At 38.2% G+C, this 13311-nt stretch overlaps 1 protein-coding gene across 2 annotated transcripts in view; it reads left to right on the plus strand.

Moving 5' to 3' along the window:
- The window catches only part of LOC111578897 (zinc finger protein 395-like), a 17157-nt gene extending 5607 nt beyond the window's left edge, over positions 1-11550 (plus strand). For both annotated transcript variants that reach the window (XM_055007677.1, XM_023285877.3), the window contains exons 2-10: positions 830-996; positions 1300-1406; positions 3348-3457; positions 5105-5307; positions 5387-5487; positions 6174-6465; positions 7370-7462; positions 9092-9162; positions 9243-11550. In XM_055007677.1, coding sequence (XP_054863652.1) covers positions 830-996; positions 1300-1406; positions 3348-3457; positions 5105-5307; positions 5387-5487; positions 6174-6465; positions 7370-7462; positions 9092-9162; positions 9243-9354 — 1256 coding nt within the window. In that variant the 3' untranslated portion in view covers positions 9355-11550. The remainder of the gene's footprint in view (positions 1-829; positions 997-1299; positions 1407-3347; positions 3458-5104; positions 5308-5386; positions 5488-6173; positions 6466-7369; positions 7463-9091; positions 9163-9242) is intronic.
- The last annotated feature ends 1761 nt before the right edge of the window (positions 11551-13311 follow it).

Consider the following 13311-nt stretch of genomic DNA (forward strand, 5'->3'; position numbering starts at 1 on the left):
ACACACACACACACACACACACACACACTCTCTCTGACTGTAAATGACTCACTGTGATTTCTCTCAGAGCTTTAATCCGTCGCTGAGGTTTTCCCGGCAGAACATCCTTCAGTAAAAGTACCAGAGACCCGTGTAAAAGTACTGCAGTACAAGTACAAGTCTATCAGTATAAATCCTGCTCAAGTACATGTAAATAAAGTTCTCACTGAGCAGGAAATCTTTATTAAATCCACATTTATTTGCTGTTGAAGCTGCTGCAGGAAACAACCAGAGATGAGAATAAAGTTTTATCTGTCAAAATGCTGCTGATATTATAATATTATAACATTAATTTACTATGAAAGGCAGCGTGAACTAACTGGAGTCAAACAATGATGGAAACACATGCTAAGATCTGCTAAGCTAGCTACCGTTAGCAAGAGTTTAGCTGCTTTTGTCTCCAATATGAATTGATTTAGCTGCTGTTTTGTTTATGTGGAATAACAGTCTGAGATTGTCATCAAAATGAATAACTAATAACTAAACTTAGCTGTAGTTTCAGCTAAGGCTAGTTTCACTTCATGCAGCCCTCTGGATTTAGCCGTATAGTTAGCTTCTTTGTATGATAATACCTGTATTATTAGCTTCTTTGTGTACCTTCAACTCTTCTTCCTACACCCTTCAGTGTGTGTCTAATGAGTTATGGTTCCATCTTCAGGTTTTTCTCAGTTGATGTTTCTCCATCACCTCGTGTATGAAGTTCTCTGAGCGATCAGCCGTTTTTACCAATAATATGATCAATATCTGTGATAAGGTTTTGTTATAACTGAGACTTTTGTGTTTCATGCAGAAATGTTACCAAAGACTCGTCTGGGGAAACGTTCTCCTCTGGGGGCGCTGCTGAGCTCCACCTGTCCGACTCACACACACCTGGAGACAGGTGAGACTGACGTCACCATGGCAACGGCAGCAGGACAACACGCCAGCAGCAGATCCAGAGTTCATCCTGGACTGAAGGTGAGAAAAACCTAACCAGGAAGTTAGTGGACATTACCATGGAGATTCTTTAGAAACATTTAATTATACTTCCTGTTTTCGTCTCCTGGAAACTACAGAATCGTCCCTCTGAGGTTCAGGGAGTCTTTGGGAGTTTCTGGTTTAGAATTTGGAGAAAATCCCAGAATCAGTTTTATTTCTTTATAAAAGCTCATGGAAGTCCCTGAGGGGGAAACTCAGCATCTGAGGCCTTATTAGGCAGTTGTGTTTGACTGACAGTTGTGTGGGCCAATCAGGTTGATCCATGTCTGACTCCTCCCTCAGGTGTACTTCCAGTGTGCAGGTGAATCTTCAGGCGTCGATCAGATCAACGGTCCGTCATCATCTCCGTTCTGCAGATCAGTTTCCTCCTGCATCGACGTCCCCAGAAGGTCTGTTTGTTGCTGACTGTTTGCCTCCATGTTCACTGTTTACCTCCATGTTTATGTTTACTGTTTACCTCCATGTTTACTGCTTACCTCCATGTTTATGTTTACCTCCATGCTTATGTTTACTGTTTACCTCCATGTTTATGTTTACTGTTTACCTCCATGTTTATGTTTACTGTTTACCTCCGTGTTTATGTTTACTGTTTACCTCCATGTTTATGTTTACTGTTTACCGCCATGTTTACCTCCATCTTTACTGTTTACCTCCATGTTTATGTTTACCTCCATGCTTATGTTTACTGTTTACCTCCATGTTTATGTTTACTGTTTACCTCCATGTTTATGTTTACCTCCATGTTTATGTTTACTGTTTACCTCCATGTTTACTGTTTACCTCAATATTTATGTTTACTGTTTACCTCCATGTTCACTATTTACCTCCATGTTTACCTCCATGTTTACTGTTTACCTCCATGTTCACTGTTTACCTCCATGTTCACTGTTTACTGTTTACCTCCATGTTTATGTTTACTGTTTACATCCATGTTTATGTTTACTGTTTACCTCCATGTTTACTGTTTGCCTCCATATTCACTGTTTACTGTTTACCTCCATGTTTATGTTTACTGTTTACCTCCATGTTTATGTTTACTGTTTACCTCCATGTTTACTGTTTACCTCCATGTTTACTATTTACCTCCATGTTTATGTTTACCTCCATGTTTATGTTTACTGTTTACCTCCATGTTTACTGTTTACCTCCATGTTTATGTTTACCTCCATGCTTATGTTTACTGTTTACCTCCATGTTTATGTTTACTGTTTACCTCCATGTTTATGTTTACCTCCATGTTTATGTTTACTGTTTACCTCCATGTTTACTGTTTACCTCAATATTTATGTTTACTGTTTACCTCCATGTTCACTATTTACCTCCATGTTTACCTCCATGTTTACTGTTTACCTCCATGTTCACTGTTTACCTCCATGTTCACTGTTTACTGTTTACCTCCATGTTTATGTTTACTGTTTACATCCATGTTTATGTTTACTGTTTACCTCCGTGTTTACTGTTTGCCTCCATATTCACTGTTTACTGTTTACCTCCATGTTTATGTTTACTGTTTACCTCCATGTTTATGTTTACTGTTTACCTCCATGTTTACTGTTTACCTCCATGTTTACTATTTACCTCCATGTTTATGTTTACCTCCATGTTTATGTTTACTGTTTACCTCCATGTTTACTGTTTACCTCCATGTTTATGTTTACCTCCATGTTTATGTTTACTGTTTACCTCCATGTTTACTGTTTACCTCGATGTTTATGCTTACTGTTTACCTCCATGTTCACTATTTACCTCCATGTTTACCTCCATGTTTACCTGCATGTTTACTGTTTACCTCCATGTTTACTGTTTACCTTCATGTTCACTGTTTACCTCCATGTTTATTTTTACTGTTTACCTCCATGTTTACTGTTTTGCTCCATGTTTACCTCCATGTTTACTGTTTACCTTCATGTTCACTGTTTACCTTCATGTTCACTGTTTACCTCCATGTTTGTTTACTGTTTACCTCCATGTTTACTGTTTACTTCCATGTTTACTGTTTACCTCCATGTTTACCTCCATGTTTACTATTTACCTCCATGTTTACCTCCATGTTTACTGTTTACCTTCATGTTTACTGTTTACCTTCATGTTCACTGTTTACCTCCATGTTTATGTTTACTGTTTACCTCCATGTTTACTGTTTACTTCCATGTTTACTGTTTACCTCCATGTTTACCTCCATGTTTACTGTTTACCTCCATGTTTACCTCCATGTTTACTGTTTACCTTCATGTTTACTGTTTACCTTCATGTTCAATGTTTACCTCCATGTTTATGTTTACTGTTTACCTCCATGTTTGCTGTTTACTTGTTTACCTTTTGTCCTGCAGTCAGCAGCGTCCTCAGGAGGTGGACATGGACGAGCTGATGGCAGCGATGGTCCTCAGCAGTTTGTCCTGCAGCCCCCTGCTGCACAGCCCCACCCACCCAGACACTACAGGTACACAACAAACAACAACAACAAATGAATGATGACAGGTGACAACAAGAGACAGCAACAATAAACAACTACAATGACAGCAGATGACAACAGGAAATGAACAAAAATATGACAACAAACTACAATAATGGACAAGAAACAACAGCAAACAACAACAATCAGCGACAGCAGATAACAAACAAAAACAACAAACAACAATAATGAACAACAAACTATAACAATAGACAAGAACAGATGACAAGAAACAACAGCAACAGTAAACAACAACCAACAACAACAAAACAAACAAACAACATGACAAACAACAACAGGCAACAATAACAAACAACAACAAACAAAAAACAACAAAAAACAACAGTAACATATTTGAAAAACACTTAAATCACTTCCAAAAGCAAAAATCTTTTTGATAAAATTCAGAACAAATCCTCCATCATTCTTTATTTTTACCTCTAGGTAAAATCTGTTATTTTTAGAAACTATTTGTTATCTTTAGATCTTCTAGATTATTTCCAGACAAACGATAACAAAATGTTAGTTGATAATGTTCAGATAAACACACATTATTCTACAGGTTAATTAGAAGTCTGAATAATTAAAGGTGGATCACTTTATTTTTACTCTGGAGACATTTTTATGAATCTTTTGTCGATTTTTGGTGATTAAATCTGGTCTCTTTGCTCTTAGAGGAGCTCTGATGATCGAGCTTTGATGTTGTTTTCTGGAGCTCTGCTGATGTTTTCTGGAGCTCTGATGATGTTTTCTGGAGCTCTGAGGATGTTTTTTGGAGCTTTGATGTTGTTTTCTGGAGCTCTGATGATGTTTCCTGGCGCTCTGCTGATGTTTTGTGGAGCTCCGATGAAGTTTTCTGGAGCTGTGTTGTTTTCTAGAGCTCTGATGATGTTTTCTGGAGCTCTGTTGTTTTCTGGAGCTCTGCTGATGTTTTCTGGAGCTCCAATTATGTTTTCTGGAGCTCTGTTGTTTTCTGGAGCTCTGTTGTTTTCTGGAGCTCTGCTGATGTTTTCTGGAGCTCTGTTGTTTTCTGGAGCTCCAATTATGTTTTCTGGAGCTCTGTTGTTTTCTGGAGCTCTGTTGTTTTCTGGAGCTCCGATTATGTTTTCTGGAGCTCTGTTGTTTTCTGGAGCTCTGCTGATGTTTTCTGGAGCTCTGTTGTTTTCTGGAGCTCTGATTATGTTTTCTGGAGCTCTGTTGTTTTCTGGAGCTCTGATTGTGTTTTCTTGAGCTCTGTTGTTTTCTGGAGCCCTGATTGTGTTTTCTGGAGCTCTGATTATGTTTTCTGGAGCTCTGTTGTTTTCTGGAGCTCTGCTGATGTTTACTGGAGCTCTGTTGCTTTCTGGAGCTCTGATTGTGTTTTCTGGAGCTCTGTTGTTTTCTGGAGCTCTGATTGTGTTTTCTGGAGCTCTGTTCTTTTCTGGAACTCTGATTATGTTTTCTGGAGCTCTGTTGTTTTCTGGAGCTCTGCTGATGTTTTCTGGAGCTCTGTTGTTTTCTGGAGCTCTGCTGATGTTTTCTGGAGCTCTGCTGATGTTTCTGGAGCTCTGCTGATGTTTTCTGGAGCTCTGCTGATGTTTTCTGGATCTCTGCTGATGTTTTCTGGATCTCTGATGATGTTTTCTGGTCCTCCAGCTCCAGCTATTGATTGTAGCGGCAGCGATTTCTCCGACAGCGGCAGCAGCGGCTACTGGAGCGTTGGCCACGCCCCTTCCAGCCCCATGCCCTCTCCACCAATTGCAGAGCCCGATGCCGCTGTGGCCCCGCCCACTGACGAGGGCCTGGACATGGAGCTGGAGCAGGTGCTGTTCGATGAGCCGGCGCCACGGAAACGCAGGGTGAGCTGTGATCTACGGAGGTACGGTGGCTCCAGGGGGCCAAAATGAAAAAAACGCTGATGTGAGTTTATTCCTGCAGAACTCGGTGAAGGCGGCGTTCAGGTGTCTGTGGCCGAGCTGCGGCAAAGTTCTGACGTCTGTGGTGGGAATCAAACGTCACATCAGGACGACACACCTGTGGTAAGACTCACCTGAAATAAATATTATAAAGATTCAACCAAACACTAACGTTCAGCTTCACATCTGGAGCTCTGAAGTTTAAACATCTGGACGAGAACGCTTGAGTTCAAAGTTTTGACTCTCAGCCTGAAAACGATAAAGTTTAAATGTTGTAATTCTGTTTAATAAGCTATATTTTAAACGGTCTTAATGTTTCTGCAATAATAACCTCTGACCTTTGTTGTTTTGTGCCTCTTTGTTGTTCTTTTGTGTTTATTTGTTGTGGTTGTTTTGTGTCACTTTGTGGTAGTTTTGTGTCTCTTTGTGGTAGTTTTGTGTCTCTTGTTCTTTTGTGTCTCTTTGTGGTTGTTTTGTGTCTCTTTGTGGTTGTTTTGTGTCTCTTTGTGGTAGTTTTGTGTCTCTTTGTGGTAGTTTTGTTGTCTCTTTGTGGTAGTTTTGTGTCTCTTTGTGGTTGTTTTGTGTCTCTTTGTGGTAGTTTTGTGTCTCTTTGTGGTAGTTTTGTTGTCTCTTTGTGGTAGTTTTGTGTCTCTGTGGTTGTTTTGTGTCTCTTTGTGGTAGTTTTGTTGTCTCTTTGTGGTAGTTTTGTGTCTCTTTGTGGTAGTTTTGTGTCTCTTTGTGGTTGTTTTGTGTCTCTTTGTGGTTGTTTTGTGTCTCTGACCTCTAACCTCTGACCTCTACCCTTCCAGCCGTGGCGGTGAACATGAGCGCTGTTCCCGAAGTGAGGCGGATTTCTACTACACCGAGATCAACCAATGGGAGCAGCCGCTGCGCCAATCTCCGCCCACTCCGCCACTGTGTGGCCCCGCCCCCTCCTCCTTCTCCCCCCCCTCACCTCCTCCCCTCTCCCCCCCTCCCCCCTCTCCCTCATCTCCCTCATCTCCCTCATCTCCCTCCTCCCCCTCCTGCAGTGCTCTGAGTAGCTCCGCCCCCTCCTCCTCCGGCAGCTTATGGCAGGTCCAATCAGAGCACTCCTACCAGGTGGGGCGGGGCTTAGTGACACTGATTATTCAGTAAACAGTAGCAGCAAGTGTTTTGTGTCTCTTTGTGGTTGTTTTGTGTCTCTTTGTGGTTGTTTTGTGTCTCTGTGTTTTTCGTGTCTCTTTGTGGTTGTTTCGTGTCTCTTTGTGGTTGTTTTGTGTCTCTTTGTGGTTGTTTTGTGTCTGTGGTTGTTTCATGTCTCTTTTTTGTTTTGTGTCTCTTTGTGGTTGTTTCGTGTCTCTTTGTGGTTGTTTTGTGTCTCTTTGTGGTTGTTTTGTGTCTCGGTGTTTTTTGTGTCTCTTTGTGGTCGTTTCGTGCCTCTTTGTGGTTGTTTTGTGTCTCTTTGTGGTTGTTTTGTGTCTCTTTGTTGTCGTTTTGTGTCTCTTTGTGGTCTTTTTGTGGCTGTGTTTTTTTGTCTGTTTGTGGTTGTTTTGTGTCTCTTTGTGGTTGTTTTGTGTCTCTTTGTGGTTGTTTTGTGTCTGTGTTTTTTGTGTCTCTTTGTCGTCATTTCGTGTCTGTTGTTTTGTGTCTCTTCGTGGTTGTTTTGTGCCTCTTTGTTGTCGTTTTGTGTCTGTGTTTTTTTGTGTGTCTTTGTGGTTGTTTCATGTCTCTTTGTGGTTGTTTCATGTCTCTTTGTGGTCGTTTTGTGTCTCTTTGTGGTTGTTTTGTGTCTGTGTTTTTTTGTTGTGTCGTTGTGGTTGTTTCGTGTCTCTTTGTGGTCGTTTTGTGTCTCTTTGTGGTTGTTTTGTGTCTGTGTTTTTTTGTGTCTCTTTGTGGTTGTTTCGTGTCTCTTTGTGGTCATTTTGTGTCTCTTTGTGGTTGGTTTGTGTCTGTTTGCGGTGTTCTGGTAAGCAAAGCTAACTTTGCAAAGTTAGTTTGTAATGTTCTCCATTTTATTGTTTAGGCTCCTCCTCCTCCAGGTCAGATGATGTCAGCAGCAGCTTTGGCCACACCCACCTGCCCAGGGACAGCTCCGCCCACCACTTGCCACAAACAGGTAAATCCTCACAAGCTGTGTTTTATAGAAACTGTGGATCAGTAAGTGTTTGTGGTCATTGTGTCTTTTTGTTTGTTTTTGTGATTTTTGTGATGTCCCTTCTTTTTAGTTGTTTTGCGTGTCTTTAGTTACGTTTTGTGTTGATTTTGCATCTTTTCTTAGTTGCTTTGTGTATCTATGTGTTCAGGAGAGGTTGTTTTGTGCGTATTTATTTTAACTTAACGTTTTCTTTAGCTGTTTTTTATCGTTTTCGTGGTCGTTTTGTGTCTCATTTTGGTCAGTCTGTCTCTTTGTGGTTGTTGTATGGGTTTTTTTGCGTCTCTGTGTGTGAATTTTGCATCTTTCTTTGTTGGTTTGTGTGTTTGCAGCAGTTTAGCATCTTTTTGGTTACATTTTGTGTCTTTTTAAGGTTGTTTGTTTTTGTCAATGTTTGGATACTTTGTAGTTGGTTTCCGTCTCTTTGTAGTGCTTTTGTGTCTTTGTGGTTGTTTTGTGTCTCTTTGTGGTTTGTGTTGTGTATCTTTGTGGTTATTTAATGTGTTTTGCATCTTTTTTATTTGGTTTGTGTTTCTTTGCAGCCATTTTGCATCTGTTTGGTGACACTTTGTACCTTCTTACGGCTGTTTATGTCAATTTTTGCATATCTGTATTTGGTTTCCGTCTCTTTGAGGTTGTTTTGTGTCTCTTTGTAGTTGTTTAATGTGTTTTTGTGGTTGTATTGCATGTCTTTATGGTTGTGTGTTCATTTAGAATCTTCCTTCATTGGTTTTCATGTTTCCCGTCTCGTTTGTTTTCGTTGCGTTCCTTCAGTCTCACTTCTGCTTTCGGTTGTTCAGTTGTGTGTTTTTTGTGGCTGCAGCCGGTTTAAACTGGTTTCCTTCTGTTCAGTGCTTTAGTTGTGGAAAACCCCTGAGAGGTTTCAGCACAGCGTCGCCTCCTGCAGGCTGACACACAAACAGACACACAAACCAGACAGTGGTTCTGTGTGTGTCTGTTTTTGTTAGTTTAGCATCTTTTTTAGTATTTTTTTTGTGGTCATTTTGTGTCTCATTTGTTGTCTCTTTGTTGTGGTTTTGTGTGTTTTTGTGGTTAAATTGCGTCTCTGAGGTTTGTTTGTGTCTGTTTGTGTTCATTTTGCATTGTTTTCAGTTATTGTGTTTCTTTGTGATAGTTTTGCATGTATTTGAGCATCTGGTTGTATTTATTTTGCATCTTCAATTTTTTTGTGTCTCTTTGTGGTTGTTTCATGTGTTGTTGTGGTTAGTTTGCTTCTCCCTGAGGGTTTTTAGTTGCTTTGTGTTTCTCTATTTACAGTTTGTGTCTTTTGTAGGTTAATTTTGTTGATTTTATTGTTGGTTTCCGTGTTTTTGTGGCTTTTTTGTGACTTATTTAATGTTAATTTTGTGTCTTCTTTATTAGTTGTGTGTCTCCTTACATTTGTTCTTCATTTCTCTGGTTATAGTTTTTCTGTTTGTGTCATTTTTGCATCATTTTGAGTTGTTTCTTTGTTTTCCTGTTGAGACGTTTTGTGTTTTTTTTTTAACTTTTCAACAACAAATTAACATTTTAAACACAGTCTGTTAGTTTCTGCTGCTAAAAACAAAGCATAAATATCTCATTCTTCTTCAGGGTTTGTCGTTTCGGGTTCGTTCAGTCAGTGTTGGTGAACAGTGGCTGCAGCATCAGAGCGCCCCCTGCAGGTCGGTGTTATTATCTCATTATTGTATATTATTATTTACACTATGTATAGTGTTATCTTATGTATATTTCCGTCCATCAGGAGGGTCCGAGGCGAAGCTAAGAAGTGTCGTAAGGTGTACGGCATCGAGCACAGAGAGCAGTGGTGCACGGCGTGTCGCTGGAAGAAGGCCTGCCAGCGCTTCACCGACTGAACGGCGCCCCCTGCTGGACCTGTAACATGTTTCATTTTTATTCCTTCAAGTCGTAAAGAACTTTATGAAACGATTGGCAGCTAAATGTCAGAACTGGCATCTGGACCTGAACGAGAAAAACATCTGGAAACGTCTGAAAACACGATCAGACACTCAGTGGTCAGTTTATTAGGAACAGCTGCTGGAAGGAGTAGACCTCAGAGTAAAGTTTTAACCCTCGTGTCGTCCTGAAGGTCAAATTGACCCGTTTTAAAGTTCGAAAATATGGAAAAAATAAAAATTTTACACTGAAACTTCTGATGTCCACATTTTCAACATTTTTGGGAAATCTTTGAACATTTTTTTGGGGAAAAAAAGAAATGTTAAAAATGTTTCTTAAGAACATTCACAAAAAAATCAACCAAAATCCAGCGAATTTCACTTGATTTTGGTTGATTTTTATATGAATATTCTTAAAGAAAATATTAGAAGTTTTACTGATATATATGGAATCACTTTAGATATTTTTAGGATTTTTTTTGAAGATTTTTACTCATTTTTGAAAATATTTACAAGAATTTTCTTGCCAAATTTGGGGGATATTTTTAAATAAAACTTTTAAGGGAAACTTTTAAGTAATTATTGGAATTTTCTTCCTGAAGGTTTTGCATATTTTCGGAAATTTGGGGAATTTTTTTGCTGAATTTTTTGATGTTTTTCAGACAAGGAAAAAATATTTTTTAGTGAAAAAAAGTTTTGCTGATTTATATGGAATCGCTTTAGATATTTTTAGGATTTTTTGGGAAGATTTTTACTCATTTTTTGAAAATATTTCCAAGAATTTTCTTGACAAATTTGGGGGATTTTTTTAAAGGGAAACTTTTAAGGAATTATTGGAATTTTCTTCCTGAAGGTTTTGCAAATTTTCAGAAATTTGCTGAATTTTTTTATTTTTTTCAGACAAGGGAACTATTTTTTGGTGCCTTGTAAATGAGGACAACAGGAGGGTTAAATGAGGAGAAAATAGCAGAAACACCTTAACAAACTGAACATTAATATTTAAAGTTTTACTCACTGATCAGTTTCATTGAACCAGATCATTGCTGCAGCCGTTAACAATAATCAAACTATTGATCTGAGTAATTTTTGAAATTAAAAGTCTAAATTTTGCCTCTTCAGCTCCTTCGATGTGAATATCTGGTTTCTTTCCTCTGACAGGAAACTGAAGACCTCTGAGGAAATTTTCTGACATTTTAGAACCAAACAGCTGATTATTCATTATTAATGAAGAAACGAGCTCCAAATTATTATCAATTAAAAACTGTTCAATAATTAAAGGAAAAAACAAACAAATGGAAGATATTATTAGTTTTAGTCATTTATAAGCTGAACAGTAAAATATGGATTCATAGTTTCAGCATTAACAGAATATTTAATTTTAATTAATTTCTGATTTTATAATGGAGCAAGCGTTCCTAATAAACTGACTCCAGACTGTAAATATTCAAACAATGGTCAGATGGTTTTAGATCCAAACTTTACTGGTTTTATCTGTTTTTACTTTCATTAAATCAGACGTTTGAGATTCAGAAAATCAACAGGAAAAAAACCAAATTCATTTAAAACCAGAAACAGAAAATCAGTGTTTGATATCTGACTTCCTGTCTCACCTGTCCTCACCTGTTCATACCTGTCTCACCTGTCCTCACCTGTCTCACCTGTTCATACCTGTCTCACCTGTCCTCACCTGTCTCACCTGTTCATACCTGTCTCACCTGTCCTCACCTGTCTCACCTGTTCATACCTGTCTCACCTGTCCTCACCTGTCTCACCTGTTCATACCTGTCTAACCTGTCCTAATCTGTCTCACCTGTTCTTACCTGTCCTCCTCCTCCATCCATCCATCTCCGTTCAGTCGTCTGGAATCAGAAGCCATGTCTTGTCCTCAGAAGATCCATGCAGTATCGATCAATAAATCCTTCTATCTGTATTTTATCGATAATCTTCTGGCCGTTAGAAACATGATGTTTTCTTTAGAAACATCCAGATGTTTTCTGGGTCCATTTATCTGATATCAGACGTCCACTATGCCCACATTTTACTCTATTTATATTCTGTTTGTTTACGAGCAAAAACAACAAAAAAAAAGTTTCTTATAATCGTTTCATTTTTATGATTTCTTTTCTACATGAAGTTTTAATAAAACAGAAAAACTGATTCTGGCTGTTTTGATTTGATGCAACAAGAAAACTAAACAATAAAAATTACATTTACACAGAACTAGATAAAGACTAAAAATTATAAATATAAAATAACTAAATAAAAAAACATTAAATTATAAAAAATAAAAAGCAAAAACTACATGAAAAAACAACTAAAATTAAATATCAGGAAAAATAATTGAAACTTCAAATAAATGAAAAATAACATAAAAGCTTCAAATGATAAAGAAAATTTATGTATTAGCAAATTAAACAATAATACATGTAAATAAACTCAAAGTACATAGAAGTTATTATTCTCAGTTCTAAGGAGTTCCTTAACCCTCCTGTTTGTCCTCATTTACAGGCACCAAAAAATATAGTTTCCTTGTCTGAAAAAAACAAAAAAATCAGCAAAAAAATTCCCCAAATTTCAGAAAATTTGCAAAAACTTCAGGAAGAAAATTCCAATAATTCCTTAAAAGTTTCGCTTGAAATTTTTGTTTTAAAAAGATCCCCCAAATTTGGCAAGAAAACCAAAATCCAGCAAATTTTTGCTGGATTTTGGTTGATTTTTTTGTGAATGTTCTTAAGAAACATTTTTAACATTTTTTTTTCCACCAAAAATGTTCAAAGATCAAAAGTTCAAAGATTTCCCAAAAATGTTGAAAATGAGGACATCAGAAGTTTCACTGGGAAATTTTTTTTCTCCACATTTTCAGCCTTTAAACCAGATCAATTTGACCCACAGGATGACATGAGGGTTAAAAATAATGCAAATTTTAAAATAAAAACAATGAATATATATCTGTAAAAAAAAAACTAATTAAAATACTATTCAGATTCACAGATTTATTTACATGTTAGTAAAACAATAATCTATAAAACTAGTTGACCTGGGCTGCACAGTGGTGTAGTGGTTAGCACTTTCACCTTGCAGCTAGAAGATCCCTGGTTCACGTCCCGGCTTTCCCGGGATCTTTCTGCATGGAGTTTGCATGTTCTCCCTGTGCATGCGTGGGTTCTCTCCGGGTACTCCGGCTTCCTCCCACAGTCCAAAAATATGCTGAGGTTAATTGATCATTCTAAATTGCCCGTAGGTGTGAATGTGAGAGTGATTGTTTGTCTCTGTATGTAGCCCTGTGACAGACTGGTGACCTGTCTAGGGTGTCCCCTGCCTTCACCTGAGTCAGCTGGGATAGACTCCAGCCCCCCCATGACCCTAGTGAGGATTAAGTGGTGTATAGATAATGGATGGATGGATGGATGGATGGATGGATGGATGGATGGATGGATGGATGGATGGATGGATGGATGGATGGACTAGTTGACCTGAAGATTCAGTCTCTCCAGTTTGATCCTGTTGGCTAAAACATTATCAGTTATTGATTATTAACAAACATTTATTGATTAACTCTCAGTAAAGTTAATAGTGAGGAGAAGAAGAAGAATCGTGTTTTAAATAAAGTTTTATTACAGATGATTCAGGTCCAAAACAACAAACTGAACAAAACGTCCTTTAAACTGATGATTGAAAAAAACACAAACACACAAATACACACACACACTCACACACCTAACACACACACAGTAACACACACTCTCATTCGACTGTGCTGTAATAAATTATATGTACAGTCCAGATCAGCTGACAGAAACTCAGACGTTGATCTGCAGCCGGAGTCTAAAGAGAAGAAGAAGAAACCTGTTAGCTACAGGAAATACAGACACAGAAGAAGAAACCTGTTAGCTACAGGAAATACAGACACAGAAGAAG

Source organism: Amphiprion ocellaris, chromosome 1, assembly GCF_022539595.1.
Source record: "Amphiprion ocellaris isolate individual 3 ecotype Okinawa chromosome 1, ASM2253959v1, whole genome shotgun sequence".
In the NCBI taxonomy this organism is placed as follows: Eukaryota; Metazoa; Chordata; class Actinopteri; family Pomacentridae; genus Amphiprion; species Amphiprion ocellaris.